This window comes from Podarcis erhardii (genome assembly GCF_964252035.2).
Source record: "Podarcis erhardii genome assembly, chromosome: 1".
In the NCBI taxonomy this organism is placed as follows: Eukaryota; Metazoa; Chordata; class Lepidosauria; order Squamata; family Lacertidae; genus Podarcis; species Podarcis erhardii.
Window position 1 is genome coordinate 133,208,896 of NC_138497.1, and position 23,535 is coordinate 133,232,430.

The 23,535-nt window shown below is 45.5% G+C and overlaps 1 protein-coding gene across 4 annotated transcripts in view; it reads right to left on the reverse strand.

The window, feature by feature from the left end:
• Positions 1 to 352: 352 nt before the first annotated feature.
• Positions 353 to 23,535, reverse strand: part of TRPM8 (transient receptor potential cation channel subfamily M member 8) — a 70,082-nt gene continuing 46,899 nt past the window's right edge. For 3 of the 4 annotated variants that reach the window (XM_081862412.1, XM_081862411.1, XM_081862413.1), the window contains 5 exons: positions 22,660 to 22,837; positions 18,902 to 19,092; positions 17,382 to 17,481; positions 3,077 to 3,110; positions 353 to 596 (listed from right to left, as the gene is read on the reverse strand). In XM_081862412.1, coding sequence (XP_081718538.1) covers positions 546 to 596; positions 3,077 to 3,110; positions 17,382 to 17,481; positions 18,902 to 19,092; positions 22,660 to 22,837 — 554 coding nt within the window. In that variant the 3' untranslated portion in view covers positions 353 to 545. Of the gene's footprint in view, positions 597 to 3,076; positions 3,111 to 17,375; positions 17,482 to 17,917; positions 18,041 to 18,901; positions 19,093 to 22,659; positions 22,838 to 23,535 lie in introns of those variants that run through there. The other variant, XR_014156708.1, reaches the window with a different exon arrangement.

A 23,535-nucleotide genomic window follows, 5' to 3' on the forward strand; every position in this document is an offset into this window, starting at 1 on the left:
GCTCTGGCTTCCCTGAAAGTTCCTCCTCAGACCTTGAAGTTTAGCTCAGCACCCCTAGAAACAAGTAGTAGGTGAATTATGGTTACTCAGTAGTGAGCAGTATCATTCCAAATGATGTATCTTGCCACAGACAAAAGTTCAAAGAGTGTTAGGATTACAGGAAGTCGGAAAGACCTCAAGCTTGAATGTGCCCTTAGTTACACAATTATCTAACTGCAGGGGTGGTGGGTCATCTGTAGCTGCTCTGGACTCCAGTAATTGTTCAGAAGAAATCAGGGGATGGTGTGATAATTTCTGCAAGCTTAAGCTTAGACAAATATTTGTCTATAATCAACACCTAGGCTCAGGAAGCTTTAGTACTGTAAGTTACATATAACAACTAATGATTGCATTGAAGAGTTAATTTTCTTGATGGAATATAATGAAGTCTCTTTCTTCCCTTTTGTACCAGATTTAGTACTTAAGCTGTTGCTTATTCAGTAATGTTCCACTTCTGCGCAAGCTTGTGCTGCTGGGAGAAGTTTCTTCTTCAATCCAGGAAGCTTTCATCTGAGTTTGTTTGCAAAATCTTTCAGAAGACCTTTCAGATCATTCAGCTTCAAATTAAAAACAAACAAACAAAAAGCATCTCATGAGAGGGTAACAAGCGCATGGAATTATAAGGTAATAGCAATCATTGTTACAATTCAACCACAGGATTTGCCTCCTGACTAGTAGAAGAGACTGCATAGAACTGTCTATAAGCTCAGCCTTAAACTAACCCACTAAGTAGCAGATTCCAGTAACTCAGCTAATACTTTCTAGTTTGCAGGCATACACCATAAAATACCTGGTCATGCAATCTGAGTGCACCAACATGAAGCTTACAATTTTGCAGTTGTCCTCCGAATTCAAGTGAGGAATGACGCTGTTCTGACTTGCTCCTATTTCTTTAGTGGAAGACAAATTACAAGACCTGCCATTTCTTCCCACAACTGCCACCCCCACAGATACATCGCTTTTTAAGAGCAGGGCCACCATAACGCTTAAAATGTTGGATTATTATTGTTGTTGTTGTTGTTGTTGTTGTTATTTCCCAAATTTCGTAATCACCCTTGACCTGAGGATTGCAGGGCAGTTTACAATAATTAATAACAATAACACTTGTTATTTAAGCAGCACATATAAACTGTTCAAATTGCTTCACTTATATTATCTTATTAATCCTTACAACAAGCATACTATGGTGGGTGTTCATTCAACAAAGGAATATGGTTGACACAACCCTTTGTTGTGACACCAGCAGCAGGGCTGTGAGTGCTGAAGGCCACTCCCCGAAAGGCCCTTTCCACCCGGCTTATGTGGCGAGACCCAGGCCCACCCTGCCCTAGTCCAGTGACTGCTTTTAAATGACTTTAAATAGTTTTAATTTATTGTGTTTTCAATTTTGGTTTATCGTTTGGTTTTTGCTCTGTTGGGGGGGGGGATGATTAATGTTTACTTGAGGCTGGGGTTAGTTTAATTTTTAATATAACTGAATTGTTGTTGTTGTTGTTTTAAATTAGTTTCTATTGTTTTATATAGTTTGTATTTGGTTCTTAAAGGGCTGCCAGGGCGTGGGCCCCTGACAACAGAATGGCTGGGGCAGGTTCCACAGTGGGGGGGATCCACTGGGATGCCCGATCTCAATGATCACTGATAGGAGGAGGAGTTATGCTAAGACCAGACCATGTCATTACCGAGGAGGCAGGTTTAGACGTTGTTTGAAGACTATTCCTGCCTCCGGGTCTGGTCGTGACCGGATGGATACTGGAATCACCAAGGGAGACCCACATGACCTGAAGGTGCTGCTGTGCAATGCCAGGTCAATGATTCACGAGACGGCTGTCATCCACGACTTGATTGTGGATGGAGGACTTGACCTGGCATGTGTGACAGAGACTTGGTTGGATGAAGCAGATGGGCCTGTCCTTGCCACTGCTTGTCCACCAGGTTTCTCTTACGCACAGCAACCCAGGTCATGTGGGCAGGGAGGGTGGGGGTTGCAGTGATTTTTAGAAAACAACAACAAACCTCTGGTTTTGTGAAACATTCAGTAAACGCACAAGACGTAACCAGCTGTACGTTTGAAAAAATAATATATATTATTCATTGTATTGAATTGTTGATTTCAACAGAAGTAGCTCATAAAGTTCAACGAATGTCCTTAAGAATATGCCAATGGTGTCTAATTATTTTCTCAATTTCAAAAGTCATATGGTTGTATTCTAGGGCAGTGTTTCCCAACCTTGTGCCTCCAGCTGTTTTTGAACTACAATTCCCATCATCCCTGACCACTGGTCTTGCTAGCTAGGGATGATGGGAGTTGTAGTCCAAAAACAGCTGGAGGCACAAGGTTGGGAAACACTGTTCTAGGGAAGCATAAATACGTGAAGATCTAGTCTTTACATGTGAACCAGATGCAAGAAGGGTCAATCTCTCTCTTAATTGTGTTTTTTGAATGGCAGTTGTTATTACAGAGTTCGGATAACCTCGTTGTAATAAGGATGCAGAAAGCAAATTAGAATGGACTTTAAAGTCTTTTGGGTCCGATGAATTGCGTTTTAGTTTTAGAAACCGACCTAAGGGAAGGTTATTACGGAGATGTTTGGGATGATTAGATCTATAATGTAACAAGGAATTTCTATCTGTGCTTTTCTTCTAAGGACATACTTTAATTCTTGACTCAGCCACAAAAAATTCTAAATCATTTGTAAATACCCAATACCCAATTCATTTGAGATCTTCATGGGTTTATACTGGAAGGCTGCGTATTACTGCCATTACTGTTATTTTTTTTTATTACCATATTTACTGAAATGTAATGTGCACCTTTTTTGGCCAAATTACATTGGGGAAATTAGGGTGTGCATTAGATTTGATACTGCATTTACATTCACCAGCAAATACTTTTTTGGTTTCAAGGTTCTGAAAATTGAGGTGTGCATTAGATTTGATAGTGCATTAGATTTGCATAAATACAGTAGTTTTCAACAACATATAAACAAAACAATAATTTTCCCCCATACTATTATTATTAATAATAATAATAATGTACCTTCATATCCAGTTGTCTAAATCGCTGGGCCATTCTGTGAAAGGAAACATAACAATCAGGAATGAAGCTTTGATTTATGGATGTCTTAACTAGAGACACAAATCTAGCCAGGGGTGCCAACCTCAATAAAATACTAGTGGGGTGGGGACAGGTAAGCCCCGCCCCGCATAATCAATAACATGATGTGGTGCATGCACACCATTTGACTAGCAAGGCCCATCAACTGGGGAGCAGCCCCCTCAAATATTTTACTGGGTGCCCAAAGCCCCTAGGAGTTGGGTCCTATGAATGTAGCCATGTAACCTATAATGTAATCCTTAAAGGTAAAGGGACCCCTAACCTTTAGGTCCAGTCGCAGACGACTCTGGGGTTGCGGCACTCATCTCGCTTTATTGGCCGAGGGAGCCAGCATACAGGTCATGTGGCCAGCATGACTAAGCCGCTTCTGGTGAACCAGAGCAGCGCACGGAAATGCCGTTTACCTTCCCGCCGGAGTGGTACCTATTTATCTACTTGCACTTGACATGCTTTCGAACAGCTAGGTGCTAGGTTGGCAGGAGCAGGGACCGAGCAACGGGAACTCACCCCGTCGCAGGGATTCGAACCACCAACCTTCTGATCTGCAAGCCCTAAGCTCAGTGGTTTAGACCACAGTGCCACCCGCGTCCCTAATGTAATCCTTAGGAGAGTCCTTACTCCCTCTCTGCACGCCAAGGATGCTTCTTCTAAGATGCTGCCTGCCACAGCAACTTTTTGAATGTTGTCTAGATTTCTACAATTGATTTAAGGTATTTTTGCACTGCTGAATCAGGAAATGACATCCGTTTCTCTCCATCAGGTCAGGTTTTTATGCTATGTTGATTTGAAAAAAACCAGATCTTGTGACAAAATCGATTACATTTTTGTGGCATTATCAGCTGATTTTTGTCAACACATATCATCCTAAATATGTTTTTAAGAGGAAAAAAATGTTTTTCCAACAACATATATTGATTACCTGATAGAAACATCGATTACTGTAAACTGAATGGTGGGCACTGATAAAGGTAAGTACACGTAAATTGCATGTTGCTTCACCATTTTTCAAACTTCAGGGCTTGAACTTCTGTTTCTTAGAACTCCTGAAATGCTCAGCGGCAGGGAGGTCTCTCTTCAGAGTCCAACAGTAGTCAGCCATCATGACTGCGTCCCAGCGACCCTGATACCTGCTCTCCTTCTCTTTCATGTCCTGATGGAATCTCTCCCCCTGCTCGCCACTCATTGAACCCAGGTTCTCAGGAAACCGGTCCATATGTGAAAATAGGTAGTGCATCTTGACGCTCATGTTGCAGCCCAGGTTTCTGAAAGCAGTCAGCATGTTGTTGACAAGTTCTGCGTAGTTTCTGGCCTTATTGTTGCCAAGAAAGTTCTTCACTACCAGAACAAATGCCTTCCACGCTTCCAGTTCCACTTCGTTCATTGACTTTCCGAACTCTGGATCTCAGATGAGCTGACGGATCTGAGGACCGTCAAAGATGCCAGCTTTCATGGAGAGCTGTTAGATTTGGAAGGATTTGATAATAGATTTGGTTGGCACACATATTTATGGTATGATTAGAAAAAAATTCACAAAGGGTTTGAAAACCACATCTTCTGAAGATCGCTTATAGAAGTTTGGGATAGGTATAAAAACCTATTAGAACCAAGAATACCACACTGGGTGTCTCCATTAGAGGTAATGAGTGTAAAGAAGATCAATATGAAAGGGAGGTGGATAACATATGGGAATTTAATTGTTAAAGAAGGAGGTAAATGGAAAATGAAACCTTATGAGGAGGTTAAAGAACATTTTAATGATTGGCTGCATTATTATCAAGTTAATGAAATGTTTAAAAAAGAGGTGAAAGAGAAAAGTTATGTTGAAAAAGAATTGAAATTTCAAATAGAGATATTGAATAATGATTTTAAAAATTTTTCAAAGATGTATAAATTACTGGTAGAATGGTATACTAAGGATGAAGAAATAAAGTCGGTTATCATTCATTGGGCTAGAGACTTTGGATATAATATACAATTAAGTGAATGGACAAAATTATGGAATGAAAGGTTAAAATTTACGGCCTGTACTGTGATAAAAGAAAATGTTATGAAAATGGTATATAGATGGTATATTACTCCAGTAAAGTTAGCAAGAATGTATAAAGTGTGTAACTGTGCTGGACCCGGGGGAAAGGTACCTTGAGCGTAGTCTGAGTCCACACGAAGAGGGGCGAGGTCCGAGGCGGAGAGCCGGGCGGGGAACAGGAACGCTGGAACAGGAGGCCGAGCAGGGTACAGGAACACCGGATGGTCAGGAACAGGAGGCCGAGCAGGGAACAGGAGCACCGGATGGTCAGGAACAGGAGGCCAAGCAGGGATCAAGAACACAGGAAGGTCCAAAGCCAACAACGACGTTGCTCCCGCAACCTGGGACCGGGCTGACTGGGCTTTTATCCTCTTCTAAGGCCAGGGGCAGTCCCGGCCCCCAGGAGCCCCGCCTCCTCTGGCCTTAAGGCGAGCACTCCTCCTGGGAGCAACCAGTTCCCTTCGCCTCTCTGCCCTAAGCCTCTGCAGATCAGGAGAGGCCGAAGGGTTACTGGGCCCTGGAGGAGGCTCACCTGTAGCCACTGAGTCCTCAAGCCCCTCTGGGGCCTGAAGGGTTTCACCTGGGGCCAGCTCCTGGTGCTCTGCCACAGGTGCAGGCTCTTCAGCATCTAGGCCTTGCCCCAGTTCAGCCGGCCCTGGAGGCGGGGACTCCTGTGCAGGCTGGGATTCCTCTGGTTCATCCTCTGAATCGGAATCCCAGGCCATCACACCATCCCCCCTCCCAGGCCCCCCCCTCAACCGAGGGTCCGGACCCGGCTTGCCGGGGTACGTCGCATGGAACTCTCGGAGGCAGGCAGGTGCGTGGACGTTGGCCGCTGGTTCCCAGGAACGGTCCTCCGGTCCGTACCCCTTCCAGTCAATGAGATACTGCAGCTTTCCCCTGCGGTATCGGGAGTCCAGGATGCGTTCCACCTCGTACTCAGGCTCTCCCTGAACCAACACTGGCTGCGGTCGGGGACGGTTCGGGTGGAACTCGTCGGGTGGGGCCACTGGACTCAGAAGGGACCTGTGGAAGACCGGGTGAACCTTCAGGGTTGCGGGTAACCGGAGACGGAATGCCACAGGAGAGACTTGGTCCACGATAGGGAACGGGCCGGTGAATCGGGCGTCCAACTTCCGCGAAGGTCGAGAAGGGTGGAGGTGGCGAGTGGAGAGCCAAACCAGGTCACCGACACGAAGTTCCGGCCCCACCTGGCGGTGGCGGTCGGCCTGGGCTTTGTACGCTTCCTTGGCCTGGTGCAGTTGCTCCACCAAAAGCTGTTGCTGGGACTGGAGCTCTTGAAGCCACTCCGTCACCGCCGGGACCGCGGATGCCGGCAGCACATCTGGAAACAGCCGTGGATGATAACCGTAACTGGCCTGGAACGGGGTCTGCTGGGTGGACGCATTCACCGCGTTGTTGTAGGCGAACTCCGCCAATGCCAGGTGGTCGACCCAGTCATCCTGCTGGTAGCTGCAGTAACACCGGAGGTACTGCTCCAGCACCGCGTTCGCCCGTTCCGTCTGGCCATCGGTCTGTGGGTGGTAGGCTGACGAGAGGCAGACCTCTGTCCCGAGGGTCTGGTGTAATGCTCGCCAGAACCGGGATGTGAACTGAACGCCCCGGTCGGACACCACGCGCTCAGGTAGGCCATGCAGGCGGAAGACATGCTGAAGGTACAGCTGAGCGGTTTCCTTGGCTGTGGGTACAGATGGGCAGGGGGCGCAGTGCACCATCTTGGTGAAATGGTCGGAGAAAACTAGGAGGCAGGTACAACCACGAGACGGGGGTAAGTCCACTACAAAGTCCAACGAAACCGTGTGCCAAGGGCGCGGTGGAACTGGCAATGGCTGAAGTAGGCCGGGGGGTCGCCCGGTAGGGCCCTTGGCGCGCCGGCAGACATCACAACCAGCAACGTATCGAGCCACGTCAGCCTTCAGGCGGGGCCACCAAAACTCACGACTGACCAGATGGGTGGTCCGATACCGTCCAAAGTGCCCCGCTGCTGGGGCATCATGGGCCATCCGGAGAACCTCCAGCCGCAGTGGCCCTGGCGGGATGTATAGACGACCGTGGTGCAGCAGAAGGCCCTGATGCAGGACCAGCCCCGGATACTGTGGGCTGGACCCTTCAGCCAGCTCCTGGAGTCGTTCCTGGGCCCAAGCGTCGACCCGCTGCTGTTTCCGCACCCGAGCCTGCAGTGGCTCCGCCTCCTGGGTGGCCAGGAATGCAGCTGGAGGTAGGATCGTGGTGGGTTCTGCTTGCTGTACCGTGTCTGAGTTGTCTTCAGGTTTCCGGGACAGGGCATCCGCCTTCTGGTTCTGAGAGCTAGGGATGTAGCGGATCCGGAACTGGAACCGGGAAAAGAACAACGCCCACCGGATCTGTCTTTGGTTCAGCTTGCGGGTGGTCTGGAGGTACTCCAGGTTCCGGTGGTCGGTTCTCACCTCCACCGGATGTCGTGCCCCCTCAAGATGGTGGCGCCAGACCTCAAAGGCCACCTTGATGGCCAGTAGTTCCCGCTCCCACACAGTATAGTTACGCTCCGCTGGTAGGAGCTGGCGGGAATAGAAGGCACAGGGTAAGAGTGGCGCTTCAGGTCCATTCTGTTGAGACAAGACGGCACCGAGAGCCGTACTGGAGGCGTCGGTCTCCACCACAAAGGGTCGAGAGGGGTCAGGATGTTGTAAGATTGGCGCCCTCTGGAAACAGGCCTTCAACCCCTGAAACGCCTCCTCTGCCTCCTTGTCCCAGGAAAACGGCGTCTTTGGGCGCAGTAGCCGGGTCAACGGGGTGGTGCGATGAGCATAATCTGCGATGAAGGTCCGGTAGTAGTTGGCGAACCCCAGGAAACGCTGTAGGTCCTTGCGGTTCCGGGGTGCCGCCCATTCTCGAACCGCTGCCACCTTCCCAGGGTCCATCTGCACCCCATCTGGAGAGAGCCGGTGTCCAAGGAAGTCCACAGTCCGCTGATGGAACTCGCACTTGCTGAGCTTTGCGTACAAACGGTGCTCACGCAAGCGCTGCAGCACGGTCCGGACATGTCCCTCATGGCGAGCCGGGTCACGGGAGTAAACCAGTATGTCATCCAAGTACACCACCACGTACTTGTCTAACAAGTCCTGGAACACGTGGTTGATGTAGCGTTGGAACACAGCAGGCGCGTTGCACAAACCGAAAGGCATAACCAAGTATTCGAACTGCCCGTACCGGGTCCCAAATGCTGTCTTCCACTCATCCCCGGCTCGGATCCGAATCAAGTTGTAGGCCCCCCGGAGGTCCAGCTTGGTGAACACCTGTGCCCCTTGCACCCGCTCCAGCAACTCCGAGATAAGGGGCAAGGGGTACCGGTCTGGGATGGTAATTTTGTTCAGGGCTCGGTAATCATGGCAAGGGCGAAGTTCCCCACATTTCTTCTTAACAAAGAGCACTGGTGCCGCGGTAGGCGAGGTGGAAGGCCTAATGAACCCACGCTCCAGGTTCTTGCGCAAGAAGTCCTGCAAAGCCTCGCGCTCTGGCTCTGTTAGAGAATATAAGCGACTCACTGGTAAGGGCGCTCCGGGCTGGAGGTCTATGCCGCAGTCAAAAGGCCGATGCGGCGGCAGCTGGTCTGCCCCCCGTTCCTCGAACACGTCCTGGTAGTCCTGGTACACGGCTGGGAGCGTGGGTGCTGCCTCCTCCGTGGGCGCGGCCGCCAGCGTCTCGGATTGAGCATGGGAACATGGGTCTGGGAAGTGCACAGTCCGTTTGACCCAGTCAATCTGAACGTTGTGAGCTTCCAGCCAGTCCATCCCGAGCACGAGGGGGAACCGGGGCATAGAGGCAATGTCCAAAGTTCGCAACTCCCGGTGCTGCTGGAGACACAGGACCAGGGGCTGGGTCTCCTGAGTAACGGCTCCTGAACGTAGAAGCCGTCCGTCAATTGCTTCCACCTGGACCGGTTCTGGCTTGTTCCGAAGTGGCACCTGATGATGGGCAGCAAAAGCAGCGTCCATATAAGAACGGGTTGCTCCTGAATCCACCAAAGCATGGGTAAGAATCCAGGGCCCACCTGGACTATCTGGACTACAACAACATCATTATGATGGGAGATATGAATGGGGTCGTATCGACAAACATGGATAAGTCACAAAATCAAAACGTTACAAAAGACGGCAGACTACCAAAGACCTTTTTTGAAATGGCTGACAATATGGACTGGATTGATATTTGGAGAACTAAGAACCCCCTGGGAAGAGAGGGAACATTCTTCTCTGAAGCCCAACTGACTTGGACAAGAATCGACCAAATATGGATATCTAGAGGTCTGGCACCCAAGGTCAGAAAAGTGGAAATCTGCCCAAAGACCTGCTCCGACCATAATGCGCTGAAGATGGATATGACACTATTGCCAACCGGCTCCTTTAGATGGAAGATGAATGATAGCTTGTTTAGAGATCAGGAGATTCTCAAGAAGGCCCAAAAAACCTTGAAGGATTATTTTGAAATAAATATGAACACTACGGTGGAAAAAAGAACTATCTGGGACGCAAGCAAAGCTGTGATGAGGGGGTTCTTGATACAACAGAACACTGTAAAGAAAAGAACACAAAATGAAAGGAAAGATAAGATTTTGCAGAAAATTAAAGAATTGGAGAAGAAATTAAGATCAAACCCGAAGTCACAGCCGATTCTGAGAGAAATTAAACTATATCAAGCCCAATATTCTAAATTGATAAACCAAGAAATAGAATGGAAGATTAAATTAATGAAACAAAAAACTTTTGAATCGGCAAATAAATGTGGAAAACTGCTAGCTTGGCAGTTGAAGAAGAGACAGAAATTAAATACAGTTACAAACCTAGAAATTGAAGGAAGAAATATCCAGAACCCCATGGAAATTAGAAAGTGCTTCCAGAGATACTTTAAAAAATTATACACTCAAGGGCCGCAAGATGAGGTTGAGATTAAACAATTTCTGGAAAGAAATGGATTAACAAAGTTGTCACAAAAAAACAGATTAATCCTGAACAACAAAATAACACAACAAGAGATTGAACAAGCTATCCAGAACATGCAACTGGGCAAATCTCCAGGGCCAGACGGTTTGACCTCCAAGTATTACAAGACATTAAAAGACTATCTGACCCAACCAATGATGGAGGTCTGTAATGAAATTATGGAAGGGAAGAAGGCGCCGGAATCGTGGAAGGAAGCCTTTATCACATTGATACCAAAATCTGAAGCTGAAAAGACACAACTCAAAAACTATCGTCCCATCTCCCTTTTGAATGTGGATTACAAAATATTTGCAGACATTTTGGCAAGTAGATTCAAAAGAGTGCTTAATGAAGTAATTCATAAAGACCAGGCAGGCTTTCTCCCAGGTAGACATATGTTTGCAAATACTAGGAACATTATTGACGTTTTGGAACTTTTGCAAACAGACATAAATACAAAAGCAGTGTTAATTTTCATAGATGCGGAGAAGGCCTTTGACAATATTTCTTGGAAATTTATGAAGGGAAATTTGAATGAAATGGGAGTGGGACGGGGGTTTGAGAATGGGATTGACGCAATATATTCAGAACAAAAGGCCAAACTGATAGTTAACAATGTGGTTACAGAAGAGTTCAAAATTGAAAAAGGAACACGACAAGGCTGCCCGATTTCCCCTTTGTTATTCATTTCGGTTCTGGAGGTGCTCTTGAACTTGATCAGAGGGGACCGGTTGGTGGAAGGGATTCAGGTCGGAGCGAAACAATACAAATTGAAAGCTTTTGCAGATGACCTAGTTTTGACTCTGCAGGAGCCAGAATCTAGTACGAAAAGAGTATTACAACTGATACAGGATTTTGGTCGGGTGGCAGGATTTAAATTAAATAAACAGAAAACTAAAGTGTTGGGGAAAAATTTGACAGATACAGAGTCGGAAAGGTTTCAGAGAGAAACAGAACTAACTATGGTTAAAAAAGTAAAATACCTAGGGGTAAACATAACAGCAAAAAACCTGAGTCTATTTAAGGACAATTATGAAAAATGTTGGTCTGAAATTAAGAGAGACTTGGATAGTTGGACAAAATTGAAGCTTTCTTTGTTAGGCCGAATTGCTGCTATTAAGATGAATGTATTGCCAAAAATGTTGTTTTTGTTTCAAACATTACAGATTGTGGACAAAACGGAGTGCTTCCGGAAGTGGCAGAAAGATATATCTAAATTTGTCTGGCAGGGCAAAAAGCCCAGAATTAAGTTTAAGATATTAACAGATGCGAAAGAAAGAGGTGGCTTTGCCCTGCCAGACTTAAAGTTGTACTATGAAGCCGCAGCTTTCTGTTGGCTAAAAGATTGGCTACTTCTCGAAGACACTGACGTGCTGGACTTGGAAGGTTTTAACAATGCTTTTGGTTGGCATGCATACTTATGGTATGACAAAGTTAAGATCAATAAGGCCTATAAGAACCATATTGTCAGGAAAGCACTGTTCAATGTCTGGACGAAATATAAAGACTTATTGGAAAACAAAACTCCAAGGTGGCTCTCACCTCTGGAGGCTAAGGCCCTAAAAAGACCCAATATGGAGGCCAAATGGCCAAAATATTGGGAATTATTAGAAAAAGATGGTGACAATTGGAAATTGCAGAGTTTGGAGAAAATGAAGGATAAGGTGCGAGACTGGTTACATTATGCTCAGATTAAAGAAGTTTTTAAAAATGATAAAAAGTTAGGGTTCCAGGTGGAGAAATCGAAGTTAGAAACAGAATTGTTAGAACCCAAAACCAAGGTACTATCTAGAATGTATAACTTGCTGCTAAAATGGAACACACAAGACGAAATGGTTAAATCGGCTATGATAAAATGGGCACAGGATATTGGGCATAACATTATGTTTGAGGACTGGGAAAGGTTGTGGACCACTGGGTTGAACTTCACTGCATGTAATGCTCTGAAGGAAAATGTTATGAAAATGATATACAGATGGTACATGACCCCAGTTAAACTTGCCAAAATATACCATTCGTCTGACAATAAATGTTGGAAATGTAAAGAAAATGAAGGAACATTCTTCCACCTCTGGTGGACATGCCCTAAGGTGAAGGCCTTCTGGGAAATGATATACAATGAGCTGAAAAAGGTATTTAAGTATACCTTCACTAAGAAACCAGAGGCCTTCCTTCTGGGTATTGTCGGCCAGAAGGTGTTAAAGAAGGATCGAACATTTTTCATGTATGCAACAACGGCAGCAAGGATTCTCATCGCAAAAAATTGGAAAACTCAAGATTTACCCACACTGGAAGAGTGGCAGATGCAGCTGATGGACTATATGCAACTGGCCGAGATGACTGGCAGAATCCGAGACCTGGGAGAAGAAAAGATGGAGGAAGACTGGGAGAAATTCAAGATGTATCTACAAAAACATTGTAATTTGTTTGAATGTTAAGAAGGATGCTAGATTATAAAAAACTGGCCACCACTAAACTAGATTTAAATTTGATGATAAGTGAGACTAAAGAAAATATAAAAATTTTATTGGAAAAAGTGTTAAATTATATTGGAATGTGTGGACATGAGATTGTAAACAAGTTGATAATTTGTTTGGAAAAATTCTTTTTTTTTAATGATGTAAATGGGAGAGGGGGACGTGAGGGAGTCCAAAGAAGTGAAGAATTTGTTGTTATAAAAGTAAGATTGTTTGATGTGTGCATTTATATTTTAAAAAACCTTAATAAATATTTATAAAAAAAAAAAAAAAAAGAATCCAGGGCCCACCTGGAGGGTATAAACGTACCGGAACCATAAGATGTTGTAAGTCCATTGGTGCGGGCCCATTCTGCGCTGTTTGGGACCCCCGGTAGCTAGGGCCATCAGCTACTGGGGGTTGGCGGTTTCCCTGCGGCTGGCGTTTCTCAGGGCAGGACCGAGCGTAGTGTCCACTTCCGCCACAGTAGAGACATAGATTCCCCTCCCGACGCCGCACCTTCTCTGCGGGGGAAAGGCGTGGCCGCACTGCCCCGAGCTGCATAGGCTCCTCCGATAACTCAGTTGTGACCATGGGGCTGCCGGAAGAAACTGGTGCCGAGAACTGGAGGTGTCGTCGGCCCCGGGCCTGGCGACGATCCTCCAGCCGGTCGTCTATCTGTAGACTCCGTTGAATGAGAGTGTCTAGCGTGGTGGGGCGTTCCATTGTGGCCAGCTGGTCCAGTATCTCGTCCGAAAGCCCTTCGAGATACTGCTCCCGCAATGCCGAGTCGTTCCAGGTCAAGTCCTGTGCCAACAGCCGAAACTCCGTGGTATATGCGGCCACCGTGGACTCGCCCTGTTTCAACTGCCGAATCGCCCGGTTGGCTTGACTCCCTTTCTGGGGGTTGCCGAACGCGGCCTCCAAAAGATTGCAAAACCCCGTATAGTCTGCCAGCAAGGGGGAGTCTTGCCTGAGTAGCGGCAACGCCCACTTGGCCGCCTGGTCCTTTAACAAACTAATCAAAAAGTGCACCTTGGTGCGGTCGTCAGGGAAGTTCCGGGCTCGCCCCTGAATATACAGCTTGGCTTGGGCGAGGAACATGGGAAAGCTGGCCGGGGCTCCATCAAATTTCTCGGGCAAAGCCACTGGGTACTTGCCAGGAGCCGGGGCGTCGGCCCCAGGAGCCGGTAGGGCTTCCAAGCGCTGCTGAAGTGCCGTAACCGCGTCGCTGAGCTGCTGCACGGTGTGAGTCAAGGCCTGGTTCTTCTGGGCCAAAGCCACCAGCGCAGCCACCTGGTCAGCCATGGCCTCTGGCTCTTCCCGAACGCACCCCAACGAAGGGGGAGTGCGGGTGTGGCGGGAGCAAACTGTGCTGGACCCGGGGGAAAGGTACCTTGAGCGTAGTCTGAGTCCACACGAAGAGGGGCGAGGTCCAAGGCGGAGAGCCGGGCGGGGAACAGGAACGCTGGAACAGGAGGCCGAGCAGGGTACAGGAACACCGGATGGTCAGGAACAGGAGGCCGAGCAGGGAACAGGAGCACCAGATGGTCAGGAACAGGAGGCCAAGCAGGGATCAAGAACACAGGAAGGTCCAAAGCCAACAACGACGTTGCTCCCGCAACCTGGGACCGGGCTGACTGGGCTTTTATCCTCTTCTAAGGCCAGGGGCGGTCCCGGCCCCCAGGAGCCCCGCCTCCTCTGGCCTTAAGGCGAGCACTCCTCCTGGGAGCAACCAGTTCCCTTCGCCTCTCTGCCCTAAGCCTCTGCAGATCAGGAGAGGCCGAAGGGTTACTGGGCCCTGGAGGAGGCTCACCTGTAGCCACTGAGTCCTCAAGCCCCTCTGGGGCCTGAAGGGTTTCACCTGGGGCCAGCTCCTGGTGCTCTGCCACAGGTGCAGGCTCTTCAGCATCTAGGCCTTGCCCCAGTTCAGCCGGCCCTGGAGGCGGGGACTCCTGTGCAGGCTGGGATTCCTCTGGTTCATCCTCTGAATCGGAATCCCAGGCCATCACAGTAACAAATGTTGGAAATGTAAAGAAAAAGAAGGAACATTCTATCATATGTGGTGGGAATGTAAAAAGGTAAAAGGCTTCTGGGAAATGATATATAATGAATTGAAGAAAATGTTTAAATATACATTTGTTAAGAAACCAGAGGCATTTTTGCTAGGAAAAATGAAATAAATAGAAAAGATTGTAAACTTTTTCTATATGCAGTAACAGCAGCAAGGATACTACTGGCTCAAAAATTGAAACAAGAAGAATTACCGACGATGGAAGAATGGAGAATGAAGTTAATGGACTATGCAGAACTTGATAAATTAACAGGAAAGATCTGAAATCTACGGGACCATAGATTCACCGAAGAATGGAGTAAATTTATAGATTATTTGAAAAGTACATGCGATGAACAAATAACGTTTGTGGGTTTGCAAGAAGCTCTGTGAAAATATGTGAAATATTGTAAAAACGGGAATAAGGAGGGGAAGGTTATCAAAAGGCAATATTAAATTAGGAAATGCATAAGAAAGAATAAAATTGGAGAATTTACAGAAGGGCTGGGGGAAGTCCAAAAGAATGTATTTGTGATAAATTTTGGTATGTGTTTTTACAGTTTTGTATTGTAAAATGAATAAAAACATTTTTTAAAAAAGATGCCAGCTTTCAACTTCTCCATGGACAATCCTGGAAAAGCCTGGCACAAGTAAGTGAAGCAGTCACCATCCTTGTCCAGAGCCTTGGTGAACTGCTTGATTAAGCCGAGCTTGATGTGCAGCGGTGGGAAGAGTATTCTGTCTCTGTCCACCAGTGGGTCGTTGATGATGTTCCTTTCTCTGCAAGGCACCAATTCCTCCCGCACAGGCCAGTCCTTCTTCGTGTAATGCTGAGCACGGTCCCTACTATCCCACATGAACAGAAAACATGGGTACTTGGTGAAGCCAGACTGTTGTCCCAACAAAAAGTTCACCATCTTCAGGTCAACACAAATAAACCACTCATAACTAATTTTCTCCAGCACATACTTCACCGCTTCATAGTTCTCCTTCAGTGTACTCGAGTGAGCCAGGGGTATAGAGGCAAACTGGTTGCCGTTGTGTAGCAGAACACATTTCAGTGATTGCTTGCTGCTGTCAATGAACAGTCTCCAATCTTTGGATTCGTACTGTGGCACTCCAAGCTTGAGCAGAAGCTGCGCAATATTTGCACAGTACACCAAGTCCTTCTCTTCCGAGAAAAAACGGAGGTACTCTTGATGCCTGCTGCGGAAGAAGCTGATGCGAGCACTGTCAGAGAGGAGGTTTTTTTTCCTTCAGTCTGGATGCCAACAGTTCGGCAGAGTCCTTTGACAAGCTGAGGTTGCGAACTAGATCATTCAACTCCTTTTGGGAAAATGGATCTGGAGCATGATCTTCAAGAACCACTTCTTCTTCTTCATATCCTTCAACACTGGAGGCATCTTCGTCACTAATGTCAGGAAGTTCTCCGAAGATAGGCACTGGAATTTCATCACAATGAGCTACAGGACGACATGCTGATTGAAGATCAGGATACTTGAGGCTGCTCTGGTTCTTTCTGTCGATCCCAGTCACATCAACAGCGCAGAAGTAGCAGTAAGTGACATGGTTTGTCAGCTCCCTCCAAACCATGGGAATTCCAAAGTTCAGACTCCTCTTGCCATTGGTCCACCCACGTAGAGTCTCGGTGCATGCCTTGCACACCATGTGTGGCACCCAAGCTTTATCCTGGTCACCAAGTTTAATACCAAAATAACTTTATGCTTTGCCACACCAATTTATGGAAGATTTCGAGGTTTTATGACTTCAAACTGATCCCTTTTCGACATAATCACCCAGAACTATTGGACCTGAATGCTTCTTGTCATTAAAATAATCATTTCCAATCAAAACAATTATTCGACGTGGCATTTTACCCCCACCAACTGCTTCTAAAATGCTCCACACAAGCGTACATGTGAACAAAAACGTAAAAAAATGACATGTGGCCATAGCTCAAAAACTTGACCTGATTGAGCAAAACCAATGTGATTTTTGGATTCAGCGCATCAGATTCGTCCTAAATCAACTGAAAAAACGCAGACAACAAATTTGTTGTTGACCAGTGTTATCAGTGGACAGTGTTCTCGAAGCTCCAAACATGAGCCTGACCAAACTGCGGGAGGCAGTGGAAGACAGGAGTGCCTGGCGTGCTCTGGTCCATGGGGTCACGAAGAGTCGGACACGACTAAACGACTAAACAACAACAACAACAGTGTTATCTAAAAAACAAAGTACCCATGCTTCTTGTTTTACCTATTTGTAAATTTAATCAGTTAATAGCCTTGTATAATTAATTGATTAAAATTTCTTAAATCAGGTTGAAGCCCTACATTATACATAAATGAGATAGAGTTTACAATAAAAACTAAAGCTACTCCTTTCAAATCTAGTTTTGTTTTGTTCTAGTGCTGTTACTTAAAATATACTTTCATCATTGCGTTGGTGGCTTTGGGGTTAATTACCTATGCTATTTTTAAAATGTTGGAGACAGTTAACTTCTATAGCCATATTTTGGAATCTTTACAAGTTGGCTTGTATTATTAGCAACAGAACTCTTCTAACTGTTCATTCTTAAATGGAAAGCCAATATATATGAATCAGTTGAAGAAGTCTTTTAAGAACATGAAGGTCTCCAGTATGGGTTTCAGAATAAAATATAGGCTCTGAAGCTTGATTAGATGGGAAAGACAAAGAAAGAAAGAAAACATACTCTTCTGATGAGTCATTAGCCTTGATATTGATTTTTACTAGATAATTTTCTTTCATGACAGCTTCCCATGCCAGCGTTTCATTATCTTCATTTTTTGAACCTTCAAGATATAAAATCCACACAAAATTGGAACATGGGCATATTTATTGACAAAGCAGACAAAGAGCTATTGAATGCAGCTAAAACAGTAACCTCAGTTTGTTTCAGAAGATCTGATTCTATTACAGTCCAATTCAGAAGAAAGACCAGAAAAAGTCCTATTGAGTTCAGGTAAGTGTGTCTTAGCTTAACCCTGTACAGTGGTACCTTGGCTCTCAAATTCAATCCGTTCCAGAAGTCCGTTCCAAAACCAAGGCATTCCAAAACCAAGGTATACTTCCCCATAGAAAGTATTGCAACCCCTAAAGCAGCAATTTAACATGAATTTTACTATCTAACGATACCATTGATCCATAAAATGAAAGCAATAATCTATGTACTGGACTATAAAATAGACAGTATTGTAGATGATAAAAATAAAAAAAAAATTTTCTTACCTGCACTGATGATAGTCATTGTGTGGATGGGGGGCTTTTATCCATTTCCGCAGTCACACAATCAATCTATCAGTAGCTGAACTGGGTTCCACACAGTCACAAAAACAAATGAACTGAAAAAGCCTCATAAAGAAAAACGCAAAATAAATAGCAAAAACAAATGTGCCAAACTTAATCGGTTCCGGAAGCCTGTTTGACTTCCAAAATGTTTGCAGCTTCTGATTGGGGCATGCGCCCTGGAAACAATAGCCGACAGCGGAATCAGACATTCAGTTTCTGAAATACGTTCGAAAACCGGAACACTTACTTCTGGGTTTTTGGCATTTGGGAACCAATGTGTTTGAGTACCAAGGCGCTTGAGAACCAAGGTACCACTGTATTGGAAACCAGTTTTCTCTTTAGCTAGTTTTCTCTTTAGCACCCTATACTTCATTCCAATGAAGGGCCATTTTTACATGGGGAACCTTTCAAATGTAAAAAGGTAAAGGTAAATGGACCCCTGACCATTAGGTCCAGTCGTGACCGACTCAGGGGTTGCAGCGCTCATCTCGCTTTATTGGCCGAGGGAGCCGGCGTACAGCTTCCAGGTCATATGGGCAGCATGACTAAGCCGCTTCTGGCGTACCAGAGCAGCGCACGGAAACACCGTTTACCTTCCCGCCGTAGCTATTTCCCGTATCTATTTATCTACTTGCACTTTGAGGTGCTTTCGAACTGCTAGGTGGGCAGGAGCAGGGACCAAGCAACGGGAGCTCACCCCGTCACAGGGATTCGAACTGCTGACCTTCTGATCTGCAAGTCCTAGGCTCTGTGGTTTAACCCACAGCGCCACCCGGGTCAAATGTAGTAACTTTCAAATGTAGTAACTCTCAAAATGAAAGTGCAGCATTGGACAAACCATTGTCTGAGAAGCCTTCATACACTTCTGTGACTCCTACCCTTCCTCTCATAAATAGTTACTGTGCAAAATACTGCATTACTTACAACAAATTGATGGCTGTTTACATTCATTTTTACAGCAGCATTTTAAAAGTTTCCTCATCACCATGTAGATATAGGCAAAGATGACAAATGGAAATGGTATGGTTAAGCGGCTGCAGTATTCTTGAATCAGAAAGTAGCGCTGGAACTTCCATACTTGGTCATTGTTCTCTTGAACCGATCCAACAGTATAACTAATGGATAGATTAACACACGGGGTTGTTAGTTCCATATCTACGTTTGCCCCTTATCTAATATGTCAAAATCAGCACATACTTCTTCACTTTTCAGTAAGGGTTGGTGATAATGGATCAATTACAGGGACTATGAAAGCCTCAAGATTTCCAAGCTGGAGGGGAGTTCACACTAGTGTTATGAGTTTGCAGGGGGCAGAGTCTCCTAAAAGTGCTAGGAACCAGTTCCCTACCCCGACTCCACCCCAAAAATTGTAAGGTAAAGGTAAAGGGACCCCTGACCATTAGGTCCAATCGCAGACGACTCTGGGGTTGAAGCTCAACTCGCTTTATTGGCCAAGTGAGCTGGTGTACAGCTTCCGGGTCATGTGGCCAGCATGACTAAGCCGCTTCTGGCGAACCAGAGCAGTGCACGGAAATGCCATTTACCTTCCTGCCGGAGTGGTACCTATTTATCTACTTGCACTTTGATGTGCTTTCGAACTGCTAGGTTGGCAGGAGCAGGGACCGAGCAACGGGAGCTCACCCCCTCGCGGGGATTCGAACCGCCAACCTTCTGATCAGCAAGTCCTAGGCTCTGTGGTTTAACCCACAACGCCACCCACGTGCCTCCCAAAATTGTAGGAGATTACTAAATGCCTGAAGTTTTCACCCAGGTGCAAGACAGCTTAGCATCATAAAAATGCAGGCTGAATCAGTTTCTTGGCCAGGAATCTCTTAGAGAGAACCATCATGCAGTAGAAAGGAAGATAAGGAGCAGCTGACATAAACAGTTACCCTGTGCTGTTGAGGAAAGGAGTGTGCGTTCCTCCTCCCATGACACAGGCGGAAGGAAAAGCTACGGCATTTGAGAAAGAGGTTTGGACTGGGGGACCAGGGGAGAACTCCCTGTGTGCTGGCTGGGAGACGCTGCACCAAGAGCCTGGCTGCTTGTTTTGGACCCAAGCTTGCTGAAGCTTAGAGCAAGGAGCAAGGAAAATCTCTCTTGGGGTGTAATGTTCTGCACCCCCTCCATTGAAGGCCATTAGGTGTAAATGTGTGTAAAATAAACCACATTTCTTAAAGACATAGCCTCCGCTGTGCCTTGACTTCCCAAAGGAAACAACGCTTGGTGGGCAAGTACCTGGCGTCCCCTGGGATCTCGCTACAGCTCCGTAGCAAGTGGTGGCACATATTTTTATTTCCTAGTTTATATACTGTAACCACTGGTTAAAATTCTATCATTAATACAGTAATTACTACATTGTTCTTTCAGTTAAAAAAATACAAAAGCTACATGTGGCTTTTTCCATTGCGATTTTCACTTTTTAACACTTTTTGTACTTATTGTTTATCTACCGTACCTTATTCTAATCATGTTTATTTTCCTTCAAGTATGAATGCATTTTCTCATTTGGGCACATCTAGTGGCAGCTAGACTGGTGACTGGGAGCGGCCACTGAGACCACATGACACTGGTCCTGAAAGATTGGAAATGTAGAGAGGTAGAAGGTGACCTCTACCATATGTGGTGGTCGTGTTACAAAGTGAGAGGCTTTTGGGAATTGGTTTATAATGAACTTAAAAAAATCTTGAAATATACATTCCCCAAAAAGCCAGAAGGTTTTTGGTTAGGAATGGTCGGTAAAGAAATTAAAAAAGAAGATAAGATCTTGTTTCTATATGCTATGACAGCTGCAAGAATTATGTTAGCACAAAATTGGAAATTAGAAGTAATACCCAACATAAGTGATTGGCAGGTTAAAATGATAAATTATGCTGAACTTGATAGAATATCAGGAAGATTAAGGGACCAAGACGAACAGAAATTTCATGATAATTGGAAGAAATACTTAATGTATATGGAATCTAAATCTCAGGTGACACTGGCGGGGTTGAAATAACTCTAACAGCGGGAAAAGCCTATGTAAAAGAGTTAAAAAGTACGCGACTATATAATTTATTCGATACTTACCAAAGGAGTGGAGGGAAGTCCAAGGCTCGGTTGAGACTAACTCAGTTATGTATTTTATTTATGATTTGTGAAGTGGATATAATTTGTATAAGGTATGTGGTGGATTTTTTTGTTTATGTTTTTTCTGTGTATATGTGCAATATGAATAAAAATTGATAAAAAGAAAGAAAGAAAGAAAGAAAGAAAGAAAGAAAGAAAGATTGGCTCCCAGTACGTTTCCGAGCACAATTCAAAGTGTTGGTGCTGACCTTTAAAGCCCTAAACGGCCTCAGCCCAGTATACCTGAAGGAGCGTCTCCACTCCCATCGTTCAGCCTGGACACTGAGGTCCAGCTCTGGGGGCCTTCTGGCAGTTCCCCCACTGCAAGAAGCGAACTAAAAGGGAACCAGGCAGAGGGTCTTCTTGGTGGTGGTACCCGCCCTGTGGAACACCCTCCTACCAGATGTCAAGGAAATAAATATCTGACTTTTAGAAGACATCTGAAGGCAGCCCTGTTTAGGGAAGCTTTTAATATTTGATGAATTATTGATTTTTAACATTTTGCTGGAAGCCACCCAGAGTGGCTGGGGAAACCCAGCCAGATAGGCGGGGTATAAATTATTATTATTATTATTATTATTATTATTATTATTATTATTATTATTAGTGTCTCAGTATATTGACAGTAGAAAGGGTAGAGTTAGGGAAACTGTGGTAAGCAGAGGAGCAGCTGTGTAAAAGTCTTGCTTTGAACTAGTGTACCTCAATTTCATCAAGATTGGAGCCACCCCACTTACTGTGAAATCCTACACATATTTATTAAGAAGTCCTGCTGTGTTCAAGGGAGCTTATGCCCAGGAGTGTGTGCATAAGAGTGCAGCGTAAGAATCCATTTCTATTCAAAATCACATTGCATTGACAAAGAATAACTTTGCAGAAAACAGTGAAGTAATTTGACAGTTTGTGATGGTAATGTTATTTCACCAAAAAATGGTTATTGGTTGCTGACGTGCTGCTGATACCATATCACTAATTAAAATGCATTGGTAATTACAACCTTACTTGTGGAGATTAAAATCATATGTTGGATTGAAATTAACCCTATTCTAAACAGTTTAACCATTGAAAGAGAACTAAAAGTAGATGACTGGTGTGATCCAGTCCGCTGCATTTCCGAAACAATTTGTAGGCAGCTAGAACTCATGTTAAAGGTAAAGGGACCCCTGACCATTAGGTCCAGTTGTGGCCGACTCTGGGGTTGCGGCGCTCATCTCGCTTTACTGGCCGAGGGAACCAGCGTACAGCTTCCAGGTCATGTGGCCAGCATGACTAAGCCGCTTCTGGCGAACCAGAGCAGTGCACGGAAATGCCGTTTACCTTCCCGCCAAAGCGGCACCTATTTATCTACTTGCACTTTGACGTGCTTTCGAACTGCTAGGTTGTCAGGAGCTGGGACTGAACAACGGGAGCTCACCCCGTCGCGGGGATTCGAACCGCCGACCTTCTGATCGGCAAGTCCTAGGCTCTGTGGTTTAGACCACAGCGCCACCCGCGTCTCAGAACTCATGTTAAGAAGATTGAAAAACCATCAGCCACACCCTGTGGCGTTACACCCAGCACATCACTCTACATACCCAAACATGGCTATTAATAAGTTAACCAGCAGAATATTGGTGGACAGCATGTAGATGCACACTAGTGGAATGGTGATCCACTCTGGGAATCGGGGAACATTGTTGGAATCCACTTCTACACACAGAGGCTTCGATTCATTCCCAGTGACAGTACACTGATCACCCTCCAATGTGGTACCTATCATGAAAGGAACAGAAAAGACTCCTGAAATTCCAAAGCTCTTGTTAAGATTATGACACCAAACTCATGACATGTGTTGTCAGCACATTCTTTAGTGCTACCGGCACCTTTGTCTCTGCTGGATTTTGCTGAGCTAATCTAGCTGCCTAATAGGAGTGCATAAAGCTAGAATCCTATACAGATAACTTTGTGAAAATTGTACATTGTAGAGATTACTGTGCAGAAGTGAATACCTGCTGAGCAAAGATGTGCCCAGAAAACAGAATCCCCATGTGGCTGGCTGCACAATTTAGTACTAAACTGCATCCCATTGTAACATACTCACAATACAGCTCTGAATGAGATTTTATTCAGCATGCAGACTTTTGCCACTCCAGTCTTCCTTCTGGCCCTACAAGGAAAGTGACTGGCATAGTACCAGCATGGATTGTGTAGATGGTGTGGGCAGATTCAATTTGGATGGATCATGACCTGAACTGAACATAAGTCCACTTTACAAGACCACCTGAGAGCTCTAGTGCTGCCTCTGCCCTAGTCATCTGTGAACACCAGACTGATTTCAGTAAGCCTCTGTGATACTGAAAGAGCTACCTGAATTCTAATTTTTCCCACTAAACATGTTTCCCACTAAAACAGAAGGGGGCGGGTGATGAGCTTTGGGCTCCTTAAGGACTGTGCTCCTATCTCCTTATTAC